This window comes from Thamnophis elegans, chromosome 5 (assembly GCF_009769535.1).
Source record: "Thamnophis elegans isolate rThaEle1 chromosome 5, rThaEle1.pri, whole genome shotgun sequence".
NCBI classification, from domain to species: Eukaryota; Metazoa; Chordata; class Lepidosauria; order Squamata; family Colubridae; genus Thamnophis; species Thamnophis elegans.
In genome coordinates this window covers 28878776-28898990 of record NC_045545.1, presented here as the reverse complement: position 1 = coordinate 28898990, position 20215 = coordinate 28878776, and the positions used below count along the sequence as shown (strand labels likewise).

The window sequence follows — 20215 nt, the reverse complement described above, 5'->3', positions numbered from 1 at the left end:
ATAATGGTGGTGCAATTTAGCCTGTAACATGCTGGATAATTTTTAGGCACCTTCAGTCTGGACTAAATAATTCTGATCGTTTAGATTAGAGAGATTGAATTACTAATTAGACTAGATATGTTTCTAAATTGATTTTAAAAGCTTCATTCGCACTTCATTTATTACATGAAAGGAAAGAGATCTTCCTTCCCATGCTTTTTCCACAGGGTAAAAGGTCAGAGTATAATAGCTTGACAATTAATAATCAAATGCAATTACATGCAATAATTCTTTTTCATCTCACATTGCTGCTTTCTTCATCTTTGAAATGCTTGATATATTTCTGCTATCTTCTTCCTTTTATGTGTAGCTTTTTATGCTTCTCTTTCCCTTTTTCATTAAGTAGACAGAAGCAGTTGCCTCTGGCAGCTTATCTTAAGTACTATAAAAGGGACTGTAAATTATTATTTAATTTATTATAAGTGTTATGGTATTTTTAATCGCAGAAGGGAAGAAGTACTTGTGAGGTTTTTTTTTTGTTTCAAATACCAAAATAACTACTAGCTTTGGATTTGAGAGAAGAGCATTATGTGCTGCTCTATTTTGGGGAACTAAATGGTTTGGGCCAACCTTGAACTGTTCAGTATGTGTGATTTTTCTTTCCTGGGGATGCATCAGAAATTATCACAATATTTGTGATATATTCCATATTCATATCTGAATAGCCAGGTGTGGTAAACCAACGTTTGAAGCCTTTCAGTTTTCTTTTCCCCTATTTGTGCTCTGGGAGTAGGTTGATAATAGTTTAAAATTTATTTTTATATGTGCTAAATAAACAGGTTGATGTTATTTTTTTCTCCCTCTTTCCAATCTGGCTTTATCATGCAGCCCTTGTGCCTGGCAATTATTTTTAGAATAATGCTGTTTTGCCCACTTCCAGTTACTCTCCTCAACTCCCACTTTCACCCACATTCTCTGTTAAGAATGTGATTTGATTTGTGCTGAACAAATTCTTCCTTCTGAAGAGCAGAATTATATAATCATCAAATCTTCCTTCAGCTGTAATTCTACATGCCAACTGCTGCCAATTAAGGAATATTCACTTAGTTGTCCTGATCCTATCCCCATGTTGATGAATCATTTTTTTTTGAGAGGGTGATGAATAAAAAGAAGGTTCCTTGAAAAGCAACTACTATAATCTGAATTAAGTCATACTGGAGTTACAGTTGCTTGCATTTGCTTCAGATTCAGCATGCTTTTGATAGGAGAGCCAGGTTTCGATTCTTTTTCCAAATGTTCGGATTACTATGTGGCAGATAGAAGCCTAAAGAGGGAGGAATGCCATGATTAAACACTTAGGTAAGGGAAATGATTTTTATGGTCACTACCGATAGTCCTCGATTTAGAACCATTTGTTTAGTGACCGGTCAAAGTTACAACAGCACTGAAAAAAACAACTTAGGGTCGCTTTTTACACTTATGACTTGCAGCATCCCAATGGTTACGAGATTAAAATTTGGATGCTTGGCAATTGGCATGGTTTGTTTTTTTTTGAAAAACTTTTATTGTTAAAAGGAAAAAAACAAACGTTGGACATGGTGAAACCGTCTTGGGGATCTCTCTGCCATACAGAGTATAACACAGATCTCTTGTGTGTTCAATACCCATTACTACTTACTAACCATATATACATACTTAACCTCTTCTACATGGTTACAATTACAGTTACATAATGTATTACCTATATTGCCTCTTATTTCAATCTGCATCCTTGTGCTTGTTTGATCCGACTTCCCTTTCTTAAATCCAACCACTGATAAAATCTATCCCAAATCTCATAATACTCTGTCTCTCCTTTATTCTTCAGTTCTATCACATTCTGCACAGTTAAGTATTTTCTTTGTTATTTCTCTTTCTTTAGCTATGCTACCACTCTTCCATTGCTGGGCATAAACTATTCTTGCAGCTGTTAAGATATGTAGTATTAAATATATTAACCCTTTTTATATCAAATCCTCTTTGATAATTCCTAATAGGAATATTTCTGGTTTTGAGTTCCAATCTCTGTCAAGTCATGTCTTCCAACTGGCATATATTTATGAAAGTTGTAGTGTGCAGGGATCATGGGTTCATCTTTTGTGACTTTCTGACAGACAAAGTTGACGGGGAAGTCAGATTCACTCGTAAAGATTGTAAAATGGGGAAAACTCACTTAACAACTGTCTTACTTATCAATGGAAATTTTGGACTCAGTTGTGATCGCAAGTTGAAGACAACCTGTTGTACAGGGGTCATATGAGTTCTGAGTTACTATGTGTTAATGGGGTTGAATGAGTGAGTATGTGCATGCACACCAGTGGTGGGTTTCTGCCGGTTCGCACCGGATTGGGAGAACCGGATGGTGAAATGGACCCGGAAGTAACTTCCAGAATGCCTGTCTGCCCCACCCTGTTGCTCCTTGCTCACCTCGCCCATCCGGAAGCTGCTCCATCGCTCACTCTCCCCCGCCAGTCTGCACTATCCTAGCACAATTCGGTGTCAAGTTCCATACCTGGGAGTGGAGGTGTGAACGGAGAAGCATGGAGAGGTCCAGCGGCACAATCCACCAGACAGCAGAGGCAAGCTCAGGAGTTTTATCCTCGATTCCCCTCTGTCTTGCCTCCTCCAATCTCCCAAAGTTCTTTCCCCAGCTTGTGATAGCTTTCTACTGGATTCCCCTCTGTCTTGCCTCCTCCGATCTCCCAAAGTTCTTTACCCAGCGTGTGATAGCATTCTACTGGATTCCCCTCTGTCTTGCCTCCTCCGATCTCCCAAAGTTCTTTCCCCAGCATGTGATAGCTTTCTAATGGATTCCCTTCTGTCTTGCCTCCTCCGATCTCCCAGAGTTCTTTCCCCAACATGTGATAGCTTTCTACTGGATTCCTCTCTGTCCTGCCTTCTCTGATCTCCCTAATTTCGGCCCTTAATCCTCCAGTTGTCTATTTTTGGGAGGTTTTCCCCTCCCCCCTTCATAGGAGTTCAAAAGATTTTTGCCACATGGCTTGGGGGTGGTGGTCATGTGACTGAGTGCATGAGTGATGTCAAGTTGGCCATACCTGCCCGGTCCCATGACTGCCAAGCCACGCCCACAGAATAGGTTCTAAAAAAATTTGAAACCCACCACTGATGCACACTTATGTATGCTTCCTGCTTTGTATAGAATCTGCTCATCCAGGATGGGCTGGCCAAGAGGACAAGCTTCCAGTAGTCTCCAGCCTGGGATCTTAGTAGAACAGGGATCTCAAAATAGGTTTCCCTTTTTATATATTGTTAGAATCAGGTTTTACGTAAGATTAAAAAACTACATAAATAAAAAGTAGAAAAAAGAGATATGGAAAATAAAAGGAAAAGATAACAGAAGGAAAAGAAAGATATCTAAAGAAGCGACTACCCATCTTTGCAGTACTTATATAAACATGATAATTACCATCTCCTCCCTCCCAAATTACATAGCATGCTTCTTCCCAAAAGCAATCCTTTTTAATTAGTAAATTCTAACATCATCAATTCATTTTTGTCCATTTTCAGCACAAAGTCCATAAATTTCCTTTCTTTGTTCCGTCCTTAGTCAAACAAGTCAATTTAGTCATTTCTGCAAACTATACCATCTTTCTCCATTGGTGTATCTTCCATCTTTATGTATATAATAGACTCGTAGTTCTTAAGAATTTTCAATCGCAGTCCTCTCATTTTGTGATAGCTTGCTTCCCTTGGAGAGTCAGAAAGGCAGCTAAAACAATTCTTTATCATAAAGCATAAAGTATTAAGTAATTTGGAATGTATCTTTCCATTGAAATAATTGATTTTATGAAGTTGTGAGCCCCCTCAAATCAGTAGTGGAGGCAGAATATGAATAATTATACAGAAATAAATATGAAATTTCTGGGAATGGAAAGAACAGATTTAAATTTTCAATTGTCTAAAACCTATTATGCTTCTTTAATATTCAAAAAAACAGAAGAATGATTCATTTCATTTTTAAAAAAGGTTTATTTCTTAATTTAAAAAAGGGATTAGCATTAGGATGCTAAAGTCAAAATCATTTAAAAAAAGCTACATCAGCAAAAGTGATATTTTTAACATAGATGATGAAATGCTCTGTAGCTGCTGAACATTAAGTCAGTGCCTGCCGTTAAAGTTGTGGGTCCTTGTATTCTGTGGTCTGGTCTCAGTTGTATTTCTTGGGAAATACGTAAGTGATTTGGCTTGTCATTTTGTAGCAAGAAGTTGGTCAAAGTATTGTCATCTGCTGAGTAAATAGAACAGGAGAGTAAGTTATTATGATTACATTTGCAGCTGATTAACTACTTGGAATTGACCAGTGCTTTCAAAAAAGCCATTTCTTCTTCTTCTTTTTTAAAAATAAAATAAAATATAAATGGTGATTTCTATGAAGAAAGAGATATTTGGGAAAAGGAGGCCAACTATACTTAAGTTCCAGTAAATAACAAATAAATCTGGAGCTACCGAAAAAGACTTGCTCTATTGAAAACTGCATTCGGGTAGTTTCAATATACTTGTTAATTGTGTGGAGTATTGCAAGTAATAGAATAACTTGTGTGATCAGGTTGGTTTTTGTAAAACTTAGTGTGGAAAGATATAGCAAAAACTGGTGTGTTTTTCTGATCTAAACAGTGATGACAAATCATTTTGGTGTGTAAAATGAATCATTTGGATGTGTTTCAAGGGGCTCATTTTCGAATCTTTTTATTGTGGCTTTTGGAAAGATGCAATAGTGTCCACTTATTTTTCCTTTTACATTAGACGTTTGACCCTATTGACACGAAACCACTCTCTGGTCATCTTAGTCCTGGCTTCCATAAAAGTGAACAAGAATAAACTCTTTACAGGATTTTCAGTACACTTGCTTGGAAATTCTTACTTCATTTCTATCCAGAATATGGCTGTGTGTGTGTGTGTTTATGTATATGTATGTGTAATATCAATATCAATTTATCTGTCTAGCCTTTATTGTCATTGTACAAAATAAATGCAACAAAATTGTTCCTTTTCTTATTGATTTGTTTAATTATTGGATCTGAAGAATTCTAGATAGATAATTATATCTACATTTATTTATTTATTTTTATCCCACTTTTATTATTTTTATAAAAAATTCAAAGTACTGAGCATATCAAATACTACTTCATCCTCCTGTTTTCCCCATAACAACAACAGCCTGTGAGGTGGGTTGAGCTGAGAGAAAATGCGTGGTCCCAAGACAACTGGCTTTCATGGCTAAAGTGGGATTAGAATTCATGGTCTTGTGGTTGGCACCTTAACTACTAAACTAAACTGGCTCTAAATACCCATGTAATTACAGTGGTAGTGCCATGATGCTACATGAAATAAATTATTAAATTCAGCAACATCAAACTTTTATTCAAAGCACAAGATATGGAAAATATCATAGGGAAAATATTATTATGTGTGGGACTAAATATAGAGAACTGAACCATTGAGTTCTCTCTTTCTGAAACAAATTATAGAAGGAGTGGCAGAACCTGGGGGCCGAGTCAAAAGAGGAATCAGCCTAGAGTCTTGTAGCCACAAATGAACCAAATCCAATCCCTCTTGAATTCTGTTGAAGTTTTCTGTGAGTTGAGTAGTGACAGGAGCAACAGAATAATAGAGTAATTGTGACTTTCTAATTAAACTAGCTTATTACTAATCATGCCTATGCATAAGAATCTGCTCAACTAACTGTTACCATGTTTCCCCGAAAATACGACAGGGTCTTATTTTCTTTTTACCTACAAAATATGGCTGGGGCTTTATTATGGGGGGAGGGTTTATTGTTTTGGGGTTGCCGGGTGTCTGCTCACTTGCGAGTGGGCTCCCAAAGAGCCGGGCACAGCCTCATGGGTGAATGGCTGTATTGCGCTGTCGCAGCAGCGCAACACAACAGCCATGAAGCAACCACGCTCATGAGCAGCCACCCAGCAAACCCTCTTTGCAGCCGGGCACTGCACCATTCAGTGACCTAGGGGTATCGCCAAGCCGCGTGAGTTCCTGTTCGCTGCTGCCCACCTCCCGCGGCTTGGTGACTTCAAAATGCCACTGAATGGCGCTCTCATTACGGAGCCAGGGCACCTCTGCTATTGCTGCCATCCCAGCCTGGCTTTTTCTGCGGCTTCCAACCTGAGTCTTTCGGCAGTGGCCACTCTGGGCGCATACTCTATGATTGTGGGCCAGCTGCCTGCAGAGCGTACAACCATAGAGGGTGTTCCCAGAGTGGCCACTGCCGAAAGACTCGGATTGGAAGCCGCGGAAAAAGCCAGGCTGGGATGGTGGCGGTAGCGGATGTCCCCTGGCTCCGTAGTGAGAGCTGGGCCATGCATCACGAGGCTGGGAGGTGGGTGCGTGAGAGCAGAACAGCCACTTGTGCAACCCCCATCTCCAGCCCTGCAGAGTGCCATTCAGTGGCATTTTGAAGGCACCAAGCCGCGGGAGCTGGCTGGCGGCGAACAGGAACTCACGCGGCTTGGCGATACCCCTAGGTCAGTGAATGGTGCTGTGACCGGCTGCAAAGGGGGTTTGCTGGGTGGCTGCTTGTGAGCGTGGTCGCTTCATGGCTGTTGTGTTACACTGCTGCGACAGCGCAACACAGCCATTTGCCCATGAGGCTGTGCCCGGCTCTTTGGGAGCCCGCTCGCAAGAGAGCAGCCGCCCGGCAACTCCCCTCTTCAGCTGGGCACAGCACTGCTCACCAATCTAGCAGTATCTAGCCAAGCAACGCAATCACCTTTGCCTCCCCCCAGGTTTCCGCGGCTTGGCACCTTCGGGATACTGCTAGTTTGGTGAGTGACGCTCTGCCTGGCTGGAGGTGGGAGGTTGTCCAGGGGGCTTATATGCGCATATAGCAGCCTTGCTACTTAAATGCCCTTTAAAGCAGAGGTCTCCAACCTTGACAACTTTATAACTTGTGGACTGCATGCACTGGCTGAGGAATTCTGGGATTTGAAGTCCACAAATCATAAAGTTGCCAAGGTTGGAGACCCCTGCTTTAGAGACACCACTGGGAGATGCCAGAAACAGCTGCAGTCATTATTAAGTTGGTATTCTTTTCCTGCTTATTATTCATAAGAGTTATGACTTGAAATATAGTTTGACATCCAGTTCCATTGGGAACAGGATGCAGGGTTCTCAGAGTACATAGAAAGGGCACACAAATATATCCATGGATATAAACATAGAGATAATGGTAATACATGCTGCAGAGGTTTAGTAATAAATATACGGAGGTTGCAAATGTAGTATATAAAATATCCTTGAGTAGACTGTAGCTTTGCTTGTTAATACCTTTTGTCGGAGGACAAAACATGAATAAAACTCAAAAAATTCTATATATAGAAGTTTATTATTCTATACAGAATGCTGAAACTTAAATTTGGATGGAGGGGACACCGGTGTTGTCTTAGCTACTGCATATGATTTAAATTTGTTTTTAAATTATATGAGCTAAAACTATCCTTTTTATCTCCAACAAAAAATTATCAGAATTTGCGAGAGTCTTGCTGGGAAAAAGCAGGGCACTTCTTTGATCTTCCGGATTTCTTATCATGGAAAGCAACAGGTGCCACAGCAAGGTATGCAAAATATTATGGCATGTTTTGTTTTTTCTCATCTCTTTTCTTGAGCCAACTTTTTCTTTTATTTATGTTGACTGTATGCAGTGTACATACACCTGCATACAATTTAAATTAGATCTTGAATCTATCTTGCTGTTGTGCATTCCTGAACAAAATAGTTCCTGTGAGCATTTTCAGTTCTTAATTAATTGTTGTTACTATTGGTTCCCTAATTCCACATTCACATATCTGGAATTTGACCAATTCAGTACCAGTTTCTTGGAGACAACAGCTAGGTCATTATATTTCACAGGGAATAAAACATCTCTTTCCAATTTAAGTAAAAAGAAATCCAGATTTTACACCCCCTGTTGGAACTAGAGGGAGAACAGCCAAGGGTTTGAGAAAGACAAATGAATGTTTTTTTTTCTTTTGAGAGTTTACAAGCTCGTAATTCTTGAAATAAAATACATGCATTTTTAAGAGCAAGATTCCAGCATTTATAGTTTAAGATATATGTACATATATTAAATTGTAAAAGTTGATATTTTGCTCTGTATCTTTTATATTACGGAAATAAGAGAAACATAATCTGGAATGAAGTAACTTCAGTAAATTTGCTGTTGCTATGATAGGCAGTCATTGTAAACCTGAACATTAATATTGCCAGCTTTTATTAAAATCATGTCATAAATCTAGTATCAATAAATTAGGAATGTAATCTAAAGGCTAACCTGAGCATCAGATATTGAAAATTCTTTAATTAGATTTAATAGTAGCCATAAGTTTGAGTTTCACAACTCTCATAAGACCACTTTTCCAGGACTAAAGCAAGCAAGGCCTTGCATGCAATCCTATTTTCAAATATTCCCCCTTTGAAGAATTTCTGCCCATCCTCTTGGAAGATCCAGGCCTGGACATTGTTATATTCTGTAATTCAATCCTATTCTGTCTCTAGCTGGATTCTTCCTAGGAGTTTTGGGGAAAGAACGTATTTCCGATCTTCTGTATTTTTATACTGTTTATGTAACTTTTAGGTGTGTTGAGAGGGGAGGAGTAAAATAAAGCAGGAATTGTAAAAGGAGATGCTGAGATAATTAACTTTTATGTAAACCGATTTTTGAAAGAGGAAGACTTAGGCTGCATTATACAGCAGAGAGGGCTAAGCAACTGCATTCTTTCCCTCTGTTTCCCAGGGACAGTATCACTGTGTGGCCCCTGCTGCCCTGCCCAGTTAATCTTTTTAATCGGCTGGGAAATGAGTAGTCAGATTCAATGGTAAGAATTTACACACAGTTTATGCTCTCCCCCACTTGTGATACTTTGATGTTGTTCTGTGGTGGAGACAAAGGTATTTAAAATGAAATGATAGTTTCATTGGTGGGATTCAAAATTTTTTACTTCCGGTTCTGTGGGCATGGCTTGGTGGGTGTGGCTTGGTGGGCATGGCAGGGGAAGAATATTGTAAAATCCCCATTCCCTCCTGATCAGCCGGGACTCGGGAGGCAGAGAATAGATGGGGGCTGGGCCAGACAGAGGTGGCATTTACTGCTTCTCCGAACTACTCAAAATTTCCACTACCAGTTCTCCAAAACTAGTCAGAACCTGCTGAATACCACCTCTGGATAGCTTCCTTTAAGACACTATAATTTTTTCATTTCTGATTGGGAAAAAAATATAATTTGTTTATTTATTTAATAAATTTATGTAGTTGCCCAAGTCATGCATGGTGACTTCAGGCAGCTTACAGTATTAAAAATCCACAACCTCCCCCCCCCCCCAAAAAAAAAAAAAATCACCACTACCATGATGTACAAACTTACTGGCAATTTTATGCCAGTATTAATCTGGAATAAGCAGGATGGGTCTAATTTATTAGTATTAGTATCATCAAATGGGACTGGTGCATGTCATGCAATGATTTTCTGGTATTGGTTCATCTCAGCATTGCAACACCTTGATGGATTCTAAGCGATGCTGTATTGAGAAAACTCTATTCGTTTCCTCTTCTCATTTACACTGAGTACATCAAATTTTCTCTTTGCAGTTTGCTCTTTTCATATATCTTGGAAACTTTTTCTTTTCCATTTGTCCAAATGGCTAAGTTTTCTCTCAGCTGGCAGTGACCCACTTCTTCACCTGGAGCTGGCAGTCTTCAGACTGATAGCTTGGAGAAGATGTTTTTAGGACCTTTCTTTGAACACAGTGGCTCAAATTTCTATGCATGGCATGCAAACCTGCTTGGCAAGCAGCTGTTCTATAAATTGGTAGGGATTTCACGAATGGAGGCAAATATATGTGCCCCTGGATAATGTTGCAGGAACCAATCTGGGATGCTCACCGGGACCAGAGGTTTTGTTTTCCAAGCTTTTGGAATCATGCTGGAGCTGATCTTCAGGGAACTTCTCTTTGCTAGAGCACGAGTCTGAAAGCTCGGAAAACAAAACCTTTCCCCTCTGTCTTGCCTCCACTGATAACCTTTCTTCCACAAGTTGTCACTAAAACATATCTGCCTCAGCAGCAGGCCTGTAATTTTTCTAGATCTCACAATGCCATTGGAGCATTCTTTTGATCTGTGTGATAAGCAGCAGCTATTGTGTTTCCCTTTGACCAAACTGCTCAAGTTTTATGAAGATCCTGATTAGCTTCTATTCTGTGACTCTTGGTCAGTGTAGCTCAGTGACTTGCGGTGAGGTTTATGGCTGGTGAGGCACTGACACAAGGGTTTCAAATTTTTTTAGACTTGTGGACTTCAACTCCCAGAATTCCACAGCCAGCCAAGCATGCTCAGTTTCGATTTAAAGCGACAGCATTTGTTTTTCTCCTTTGCGAAAAAGTTTTACTTCATTCTTTTTCTTCTCCCTCCCCCTCCTTCCTCCCTCTCTCCCTCCCTCCCCACTCTCTCAAACAGACACACGAACACAGAGAAGTTGGATCCCTCTCTCACTTACTCACTCTCAAACAAACACAAACACAGATGTTGGATTGGATATATTTTCCAATGGCTTGAAAGCAGCTCCTCTGCCATACCGCCCCCATTCCCCTGCTGCCTTCCAATCCGAGCCTTTGATTACAGGTGGAGACACGTTGCCTTTTCAAACTTGTAATCAGTGAAGCTGGGTTATATACTTTTATCCAGCTGTGTGTGTGGGTGTGTGTTTTTGAAAAGGCAATGTGGCTCTACATGCAATCAAACTTTTTGAATTTCTCCCCCCTCCCCACACACATACCTTTTCCAGCTGTTTCAGAGAGGATTTCAACTCTGCTCTTGCCTGCCATCATGAAAAGAAAAAAAAATGTAAAAGGAAAAAGGCATGAGCTCTGAGGTCAGACTGAGCTAGTTGCTCCCAGAGTCTCTAAAAAGCCTCTAAAAAAATGTCCTCTACAGGAGGCAGGAGAACGATGTGCCTCATCTACGTCAGGAATTTTTCGGCTTTTAACCTTTGCTTAGCTCTGCTCGAGTGATCATAAAGTCAGACTAGATGAGGCACCTCGTTCTCCTGCCGCCCCCTGTAGAGGGCACTTTTTAGAGGCTTTTTTTAGTTAAGCATTAAACAGAGTCATCCATGGTGATTCTGGCAGCAACTAGCTCAGCCTTTTTCCTTTTGCATTTTTTTTTCTTTTCATGATGACAGTGGTGAGGCTCTGCCTCCCCTGACTGCACGTACCTGGTGTAGATAGACATAGTATAGCTTTTAAACCGTGCATAGAGTTGTACCCTATCCCAAACTCAACAGCTTTTCACAAAGTGATAAGACTCTGAAGTATATAACAAAAGAAATGTCATTTTGAATTAAAAATATGTTTTAAGATTAAAGACACGATGGCTCAGTGGCTAACATTCTGAGCTTGTCTGTCAGAAAGGTTGGCAGTTCTGCGGTTGGAATCCATAGCACTGCGTAAAGGAGTGAGCTCCCGTTACTTGTCCCAGCTTCTGCCAACCTAGCAGTTCGAAAGCAGTAAAAATGCAAGCAGAAAAATAGGAACCACCTTTGGTGGGAAGGTAACAGCATTGTGTGCATCTTCGGCATTTAGTCATTCCGGTCACATGACTATGGAGATGTCTTCAGATAGGCTGACTCTTTGGCTTTGAAATGGAGATGAGCACCACCCCCTAGAGTCGGGAATGACTAGCACATATGTGCGAGGGGAACCTTTACTTTTTAAGATTAAGCTTCTGAATCTTACGTACAAACTATAAAACAGGTACTCAATTTTTTTTCCATAAAACTTAAATACACCATTTTATTTTACTGCCACTTTCCAAAGAATCATACCAGGGTTTCTCAACCTTAGTTGCTTTAAGATATATGGGCTTCAATTCCCAGAATTCAGCAGGCAGACTGGGGAATTCTGAGATTTGAAGTCCACTTGTTTTAAAGTGACCAAGGTTTGGAAACCCGGAATGAAGCTATAAATCACCATTGTGGTGTAGTGTCTTGCAGCATATATAAATCAGGAAGATTTTGAGATACTTTCTACATTATTTTCTGATTTGTTCTGTTCCATTTTTTCCCTTTGCAGTGTTTAATTCCTATGTAATCAGCTGAAGTAGCACCTCAGTGTTCTATCTCAGTCAAAGCATCTGGATTGGGTGTTCTTAAGGATTAATATCTGCAATCTGAAACAATTTATAAATTTGCTCTTTTTTTAAAAAAAGTGCATTACTTCTTGATTGATAAACATACATTCTTTTCACTTTAGAAAACCAAATGAACTAGTTCAGCATTGAAAAGAGGAGATGGAGGCAGAAATTGTAATGGGTATTTGGCTGGCTGGCTGGCTGCCACAGTCACAAAGAACTCTGAGCCAACCATGAAGTCATGCCGAATTGAAGGAGTTTCACTGATCCAAAGCACGATGTCTTTAATTTTATAAAGTAAAGTCATCTTAAGCTAGACTATTAAACAAAGACCCTTCAATGATACCGGGAGAGAATAGCGCTTGTACATTTTAGTTTGAAAACATGAAATATAGTGATATGAAAGAATTCACCTTTTCTCATTTTCTATGACTAACTTCCCCAGCCTTGAGCATAGCATTGGCACTCTGCATTTCCTGCTGTTCTAGGGGTATGTGAAGGCTTGGTACGAAATTTGAGAAATGTATGTACTTTTCTATTTTAGGAAAATGAAGTCAGGAATTGAATGTGTGTGTTGTTGGCTGTGAGGCTGTGATTTTACCCTGTGTGGCTTGGCTTCTCGCTATTTTTATTAGTGAGTAAAAGATGCCAAGTCCTTATTCAACAGAATAACCGGCATTCTCGTCTCCATTTCCTAAAGACTCATGTATTAATCTTTAAAACAGAGATATAGGTTCTGGTAAAAGTAGTACAGAAGGATAAAAGCAATGGAGAATAAATAGAAGATTAAATTTTTGTTTATTACTGTCAGCATAGGGCCTGCTATTAAATGCAGATTCTAAGGTCAGATTATTATTATACAATTGTATCACAGCAGCCAGTTGTTTCGCCGGGTTTGGCATTGGTTACTAGTCGGGCCCCACCCAGGGGCCTAGGACGTCATAACGTATTTTCGTAATATGCGTGCAGATCCAAGTAGTGTGGCTTTTTACATTTGACTGATGGTGATTTTGTCAATTTTTAACTGTTTTAAATGTAATTCCAGTGCTTTTGGAATAGCACCCAGTGTGCCAATTACCACTGGAATTACCACTGCTGGTTTGTGCCATAGTCGTTGAATTTCAATTTTTAAGTCCTGGTATTTTGCGATTTTTTCATGTTCCTTCTCAGCTACCCTGCTATCACCTGGTATTGTGATGTCTATGATTGTGACCTTATTTTTCTCAACCAGTGTGATGTCTGGTGTATTATGCGCCAGTATTTTGTCTGTTTGTATGCGAAAATCCCACAAGATCTTGACCATCTGATTTTCGGTGACTTTTTCAAGCTGATGTTCCCACCAGTTTGTTGCTGTTTTAATATTATAATTTTTGCACAAATTCCAATGGATCATTTGTGCTACTGAATTGTGCCGCAATTTATAATCAGTCTGCGCGATTTTTTTTTACAGCAGCTGAGTATGTGATCAACAGTTTCATCAGCTTCTTTGCAAAGTCTGCATTTGGCATCATCAGAGGATTTTTTGATTTTGGCCTTAATGGCATTTGTGCGGATAGCTTGTTCTTGCGCAGCCAGGATTAGTGACTCTGTTTCTTTCTTTAATGTACCTGTTGTTAACCATAACCAAGTTTGTTCACTGTCCACTTTATCTTTTATTTTTTCCAGAAATTGGCCATGCAGTGCTTTGTTCTGCCAACTCTCCATTCTTGATTTTATCACATGTTTTCTGTATTCTTGTTTCATCTGTTGGGCCTTCAGTAGATTTTTGTTCTTTACTTCGATTAATAGATGTTCTTGACTTTCTTTTAAACAATCAGCCAGTGCATGTTTTTCTTCTTCAACTGTTTGCTTCACTTGTAATAATCCTCTGCCACCTGATTTTCGGGGCAGATATAGTCTATCAGTATCACCACATGGATGTAAACTGTAGTGCATTGTCATTAGTTTCCTGGTTTTTCGGTCCAAAATGTCCAAATCAGCTTGTGTCCAGTTAACTATACCAGCTGTGTATCTTATAACTGGTATTGCCCAGGTATTTATGGCCTTGATTGTATTTCCACCATTCAATTTAGATTTCAAATTTTTCCTAACTCTGTTGGTGTACTCTCACCTGATAATAGTTTTTGCTTCTCCATGCTTGATGTTATCCAACTGCAGAATGCCTAAGTATTTGTAGGCTTCATTTTTGTTACATTTAATTAGTTGGCCATTGGGCATTTCAATTCCCTCTCACATGCAGTGATTTTGCCCCTTTTTATGGATACAGTGGCACATTTTTCCATGCCAAACTGCATTGAAATATCGGTGCTGAATACTCGGACTGTGTTTGTCAATGATTGGATTTCTATTTCTGACTTTCCATAGAGTTTCAAATCATCCATATATAGTAAATGCGAATTTTTTTCAGCTTCTTTGGCTGTTTGGTAGCCTAATTTCATTTTTTTTAAGATTACTGATAGTGGGATCATTGTGATGATGAAGAGAAGAGGTGAAAGTGAATCACCCTGGAAAATTCCTCGCTTGATATTAACCATTCCGTAGATCTCATTCCCTACTGCAACTCAGTTCTCCATTGTTTCATCGCCTTTTCAGTAAAGGATGTAATATTTTTGCTAATGCCAGTTGTTTCTAAGCATTTTATGATCCAACTATGTGGCAGTGAGTCAAATGCCTTTTTGTAATCAATTCAGAATTATTATTATTATTATTATTATTATTATTATTATTATTTATTCTATCATTTTATAGATGACAGACCTTTTAATTTGCTGACATTTATTGGCCTTCTTTGTCACCTTTATTTTTTTGAGAGTGAGATGATTGACGGCTGTCTCCAAAGCCTATGTATATGGAACCTAACATCAGTAGCCATCCTAAAGATTTTAATGACAAACCATTCTAAACAATAAGAACATTATATTGTCAAAGCAGTCATTCTAATGAAGGTGCTTATAGAGATTGTGATTATTTTTGGTGTTTAATCATAATATGCTTTCTTTGATTTGATACACAACCTTGTACAAGTCCAGCAATTGAAACTTATTGAATAAATTATGATTAAACAACCCCAAGATTAGTGTCACATTAATCCAAACATTGTCAGATTGCATTCACATCATAACAGTATATCATCAGCATTACTTAATAAAATGTTTAATTTCAGCTCTGGGATATTATGAAATCTAATGCCATTAAAGCAATAGAGCAGTCCCAGTAAGTTAATGGCAATTTTATTCTAGATAGAGATAGAATTTGCCATGTAAGCAAATCCTTACACATTTATAATCTAAATTAGGGGATAGGCAAAATCATTGTTCCCACTTGCCTCAAGGGGCTGCAGGTGATCAAGAAGAGATTGGACAACCATTTGTTTGAAATGGCATAGGGTTTCCTACTTGAGCAGGGGGTTGAACTAGAAGACCTCCAAGGTTCCTTCCAACTGTTATTCAGTTAATTTTAGCTTCAGTAAGTCAAGTAAATTGCAATGATTGAGGCAGCTGCATTCAAAATATTTGAAAACTGTTCCCATGATCTAAAATAACTATGCATTAAATTTTATCAAAATGCTACACCTCATTCTTTTGTTAATTGAAAATTGTACTTGATGAGATTGTTGAGAGAGACTTTAGGAATGAATACTTTGATTTTCCTGCAGCTCGGTGGGAGGAGCTACAGCTGGGTTAAGTCACAGCCTGATTGGTCCAGAGACTGAGGGAATTTTCTTAAAGTCACCATCCTTCCCTATTGGCTCCCAGTTTCCTCTTAATCTCCTGGCCCAAGCACTGGTTTTTGGCTCCTTGAGATACTAATATTTGTTATTTAATAGTTATTTAATTCAATTAATTGGATACTCTAAATTGCTAAATTATCAGACTGCCGGCCATTGAGGCTGCTAGTCAGTCTCATAAGGAGGCAGGGCTCCCGGTCCTTGCCTCTGGGCTGAAGGGGCTTGTCCGACTCCTGGGCGTGCAGGGGTGATGAGCTCCCATCACAGCTGAGATTGTTAGAGGCTTAAGGCGACAAGGCAGAAGGACAAGATTGTCGTTAGATCGGCGGAATGCGAGCCGAGTCACCGGGATTATCCCAGACGCACCCTGGAGCCGCCGCACCTTAACAGCTTGCCACGTCATTCTAGCCTCGCCGAAGCATCTTCTAAGAGTGCTTCGGAAGTCTGTGCAGCAGCGCGGCCACGTGGCCAAAGCAAGTGGGAGCAGCACTACTAACTGACTTGCCGAGAGGCTTCCACCTCAGAGGCACCTTATCAGGCAGCCTCTTTCTCCTTTTGCCATGAGGCACGGTGGCCATTTTGGAGCGACCTCGTGGCGCCAACCTCTGCAAGGCCTACATTGTGATCAGCGGCAAGAGCTCTTCCAACCGGCAGCGCAACTGAATATCGAGGCCGAAAAGGCTCTGGTTCGACTTCCAAGCAGACCAGGCATGTGAGTGAGGCATGGCCTCTACAAGCACAGGGATGGCGCAGGGCCCTGAGGGGAGCAATGAGGAGGAGAGAGAGGAAGGCCAGGTCAGGTTGAGGCCCTAGGGCGATGACTTCTCAACCTTCTGCAGATCAGCGCCCCTCTAGGGCCACAATGAGAGATGAGCTTCGTAAATAGAAGGCCTTGGAAGAAGAGAGTGGCCAGGGCTGAGAAACTATCTTACCATGTTCAACCCACTTCTCCACACAGATCCAGGTCTCCGGTGAGGCCCATTCCTGTCGTGCTAGGGGTTCCAACCCTTCGTCCCCTTCAGTCTCCCCAGCCAGACGTGACAGGCAGATGGCCTCCCCTTCTCCCCCTATTTCCCCTAGATCATTTAGGGATGGGGGTGGCGAGCCTTTAGATAGGGGATCCGGGAATTACCTCCCTCCCTCCTAGCCCCTCAAGACCCGTCTACCATGCGACACTCGGAGGAGGACCTGGAAGATTTAGACCTCTTACCTGAGAGCATCAGGAGGCTTATCACCTCAGCAATATCTAGAGGCATCACATCAGGGTTAGTCCAAAGGGACCAGTCATCACAAGGAGCTTCTAGATCCCTCTATGACAATAGGTGCCACAGGTCTCCTTCCCCAGCCCAGGGCCTGATGACACGTCAGGTCTGCACAAGTCGGTCAGTTTTCATCCTGACCTTGGCCCGCCTCCTGGGCAAGATGGAATACCGTATATACTCGAGTATAAGCCGACCCGAATATAAGCCGAGGCACCTAATTTTACCCCAAAAAGCTGGAAAAGTTATTGACTCGAGTATAAGCCTAGGGTGGGAAATGCAGCAGCTACGGTAAATTTCAAAAATAAAAAATCAGTGTTATTTGAAACTCAAAGTTATGTTTATTCAAGGGACCCGCTTAATTAAAGTGTTCTATAATATCAGTATGACTTATAATACTGCAAGTCTGCAATATTAAAATACTTGTATAGGGGATCCCCGGGATCCCCCGAAGAGATCAAATCACAACCAGTATGCCACCTTCTTGGTATATTGTTTTTATTTTCACTGAGTTTTTTAAAATGAGCATTATTTCATCCTTTTTTTCTTTATGTTTGATTGGTATCTGCAATTTGTGTTAATTCTGTTCATACATATAATATAAATGAAAAACCCAGCTCTCTTAAAAAATATTTTAAGTTCTTTCTGGTGCTCCCTTTTAGAATTGGCCAACTAATATTTCTGTTCACCCAACTAATGTCAGGCAGAGTTAACTGAAAAAGTAATTTTTCATGAAAGGACATTTTCCTAGGATTTTAATTGTTCTTACTGTCAGATTTCTCGTTATTTCCAGCTTGAGTCTCCTTCTGACAAGTTTCCATTGCTTCTTGTCCTGTCCTCAGGTGCTATTGCTGCCGCCGCCTCCTCCTCCTCCAACAGCACCAGCACATTTGCTGCCCAGAGCTGCGGCTGAGGTGAAGCCGCCAAAGCTCCCGCTGGTGCCCCCGCAGCGTTGGGCGGATATCCGGCAGTGCTGTTGGAGGAGGAGGAGGCGTACCAGCCTGCCATCGCCGGCCACCGCTAGCCCCGCCGCTCTTCCCACCCCCTTCCAAGCCCCACAGTCCAGCGGATGGAGCAGAAGCAGCTCGGGGGCTTCACTGCTGCTCCCCGCATTTGCTGCACGGGGATCCCTTGGAGAGGGGATTCCAGCCTGCCATCGCCAGCCACCGCTAGCCCCGCCGCTCTTTCCCACCCCCTTCCAAGCCCCACAGTCCAGCGGATGGAGCAGCGAAGCCCCGGAGCTGCTTCTGCTCCGTCCGCTGGACTGTGGGGCTTGGAAGGGGGTGGGAAGAGCGGCAGGGCTAGCGGTGGCTGGCGATGGCAGGCTGGAATCCCCTCTCCAAGGGATCCCCGTGCAGAAAATGCGGGGAGCAGTAGCGAAGCCCCGGGGCTTCGCTGCTCCATCCGCTGGACTGTGGGGCTTGGAAGGGGGTGGGAAGAGCGGCAGGGCTAGCGGTGGCTGGCGATGGCAGGCTGGAATCCCCTCTCCAAGGGATCCCCGTGCAGAAAATGCGGGGAGCAGTAGCGAAGCCCCGGGGCTTCGCTGCTCCATCCGCTGGACTGTGGGGCTTGGAAGGGGGTGGGAAGAGCAGCAGGGCTAGCGGTGGCTGGCGATGGCAGGCTGGTTCGCCTCCTCCTCCTCCAACAGGCAACAGCACTGCCGGATCCAGTTGTAGACTCGAGTATAAGCCGAGGCGGCTTTTTTCAGCCCAAAAAGTGGGCTGAAAAACTCGGCTTATACTCGAGTATATACGGTAGTACCATGGGCACAGCTACACTCTCGGGCACAGCTACACTCTCAGACACTGCAGTCGCTACTCATCCCATATCAACGTCATCGGATGAGCAACTCCTTACATCTGATCAGAGTGCCCCCAGAGCTCCACTGGTCCCTGAAGTGGTGGTTATCCCCGGCACTGCATCACGGTTCTAACATCTGGGAACTGGATCGCATTACCATCACCACAGACGTGAACCTTTACAGCTGGGGGACCCTGATGGACTCCAGAATTGCATAGGGCCATTGGACAAAATCGGATTTTCGCCACAATATCAATTGGCTGGAACTGAAGGCAGCCCGCCTGGCACTCTTGTATTTCCGGTCATACATCGCGAGCTAACATGTCCTCCTCTTGACGGACAACGTGACCACGAAGGCACACATATATCAACAAGGGGGGACTCATTCCAGATATCTCTGGCTGGAGGCTCAGAGGCCCGGCCTCTGGGCAGAAAGGAACCTGGCCTTGATTTCTTCAGACCACATCTCGAGTATGGCCAATCATCAGGCCGACTGGCTGAGTCGGGCAACAGTCGGTCATGGGGAGTGGCAATTGCTTCTGGAACTTTTCCACAAGATTTGCCAACACTTTGGCCGCCCACTAGTGGAACTGTTCGTGAGTCCGAGCAATACATAACTGCCCCGGTTCCCACTTCCCAGCATGCAATGCTGAGAGGACGGATGCACTCAGAAGCCCGTGGCCTCAAGGGCTCCTTTATGCCTTCCCCCCTTCCCCTGATCCATGGGACCCTGAGGAAGGTAATATTAGAGAGGGCACACATCATCCTAGTAACCCCGTATTGGTTTGCAGACCTCCGGCTGCTGTCCATCTCTCCCCCATGGAGGATCCCCCAGGAGGAGATCACCCTGTGCCAGGGGGTCCTAATGTATCCGGAGCCCCAGTGGCTCCAACTGACCACCTGGCACTTGAGCGGTGCCTCCTAAGGGGGGCTCACCTCTTGGCTAAGGTCATTTCCACAATCAAGGTGGCCAGACACCCATTGACCACATGAATATATAATTCCACGTGGTCGGCGTTTCCTTCCTGGTGCGAGAGACTTCGTCTTTCCCCTGCCCATGTGTCCCTTGCCCAGGTCCTAGAGTTTCTCCAACATGGCCTGGATATCGGCCTTTCCCATAACACCTTACGTAGGCAGGTGGCGGCCCTCTCTTCCATCCTGGCAGGGAATGGTTGTTTCTCCTTGTCCCAAGCCCTCTTAGTTAAGTGGTTCCTCAAAGGGGCAGCGAACGTGCGTCTGCCTCCTGTGCATCGCTTTC

At 42.2% G+C, this 20215-nt stretch overlaps 1 protein-coding gene across 1 annotated transcript in view; it reads left to right on the top strand.

Moving 5' to 3' along the window:
- Window positions 1-20215, top strand: part of FGGY (FGGY carbohydrate kinase domain containing) — a 191530-nt gene that overhangs the window by 27476 nt on the left and 143839 nt on the right. Inside the window, 1 exon segment of the mRNA XM_032217552.1 lies at window positions 7519-7607. Coding sequence (XP_032073443.1) covers window positions 7519-7607 — 89 coding nt within the window.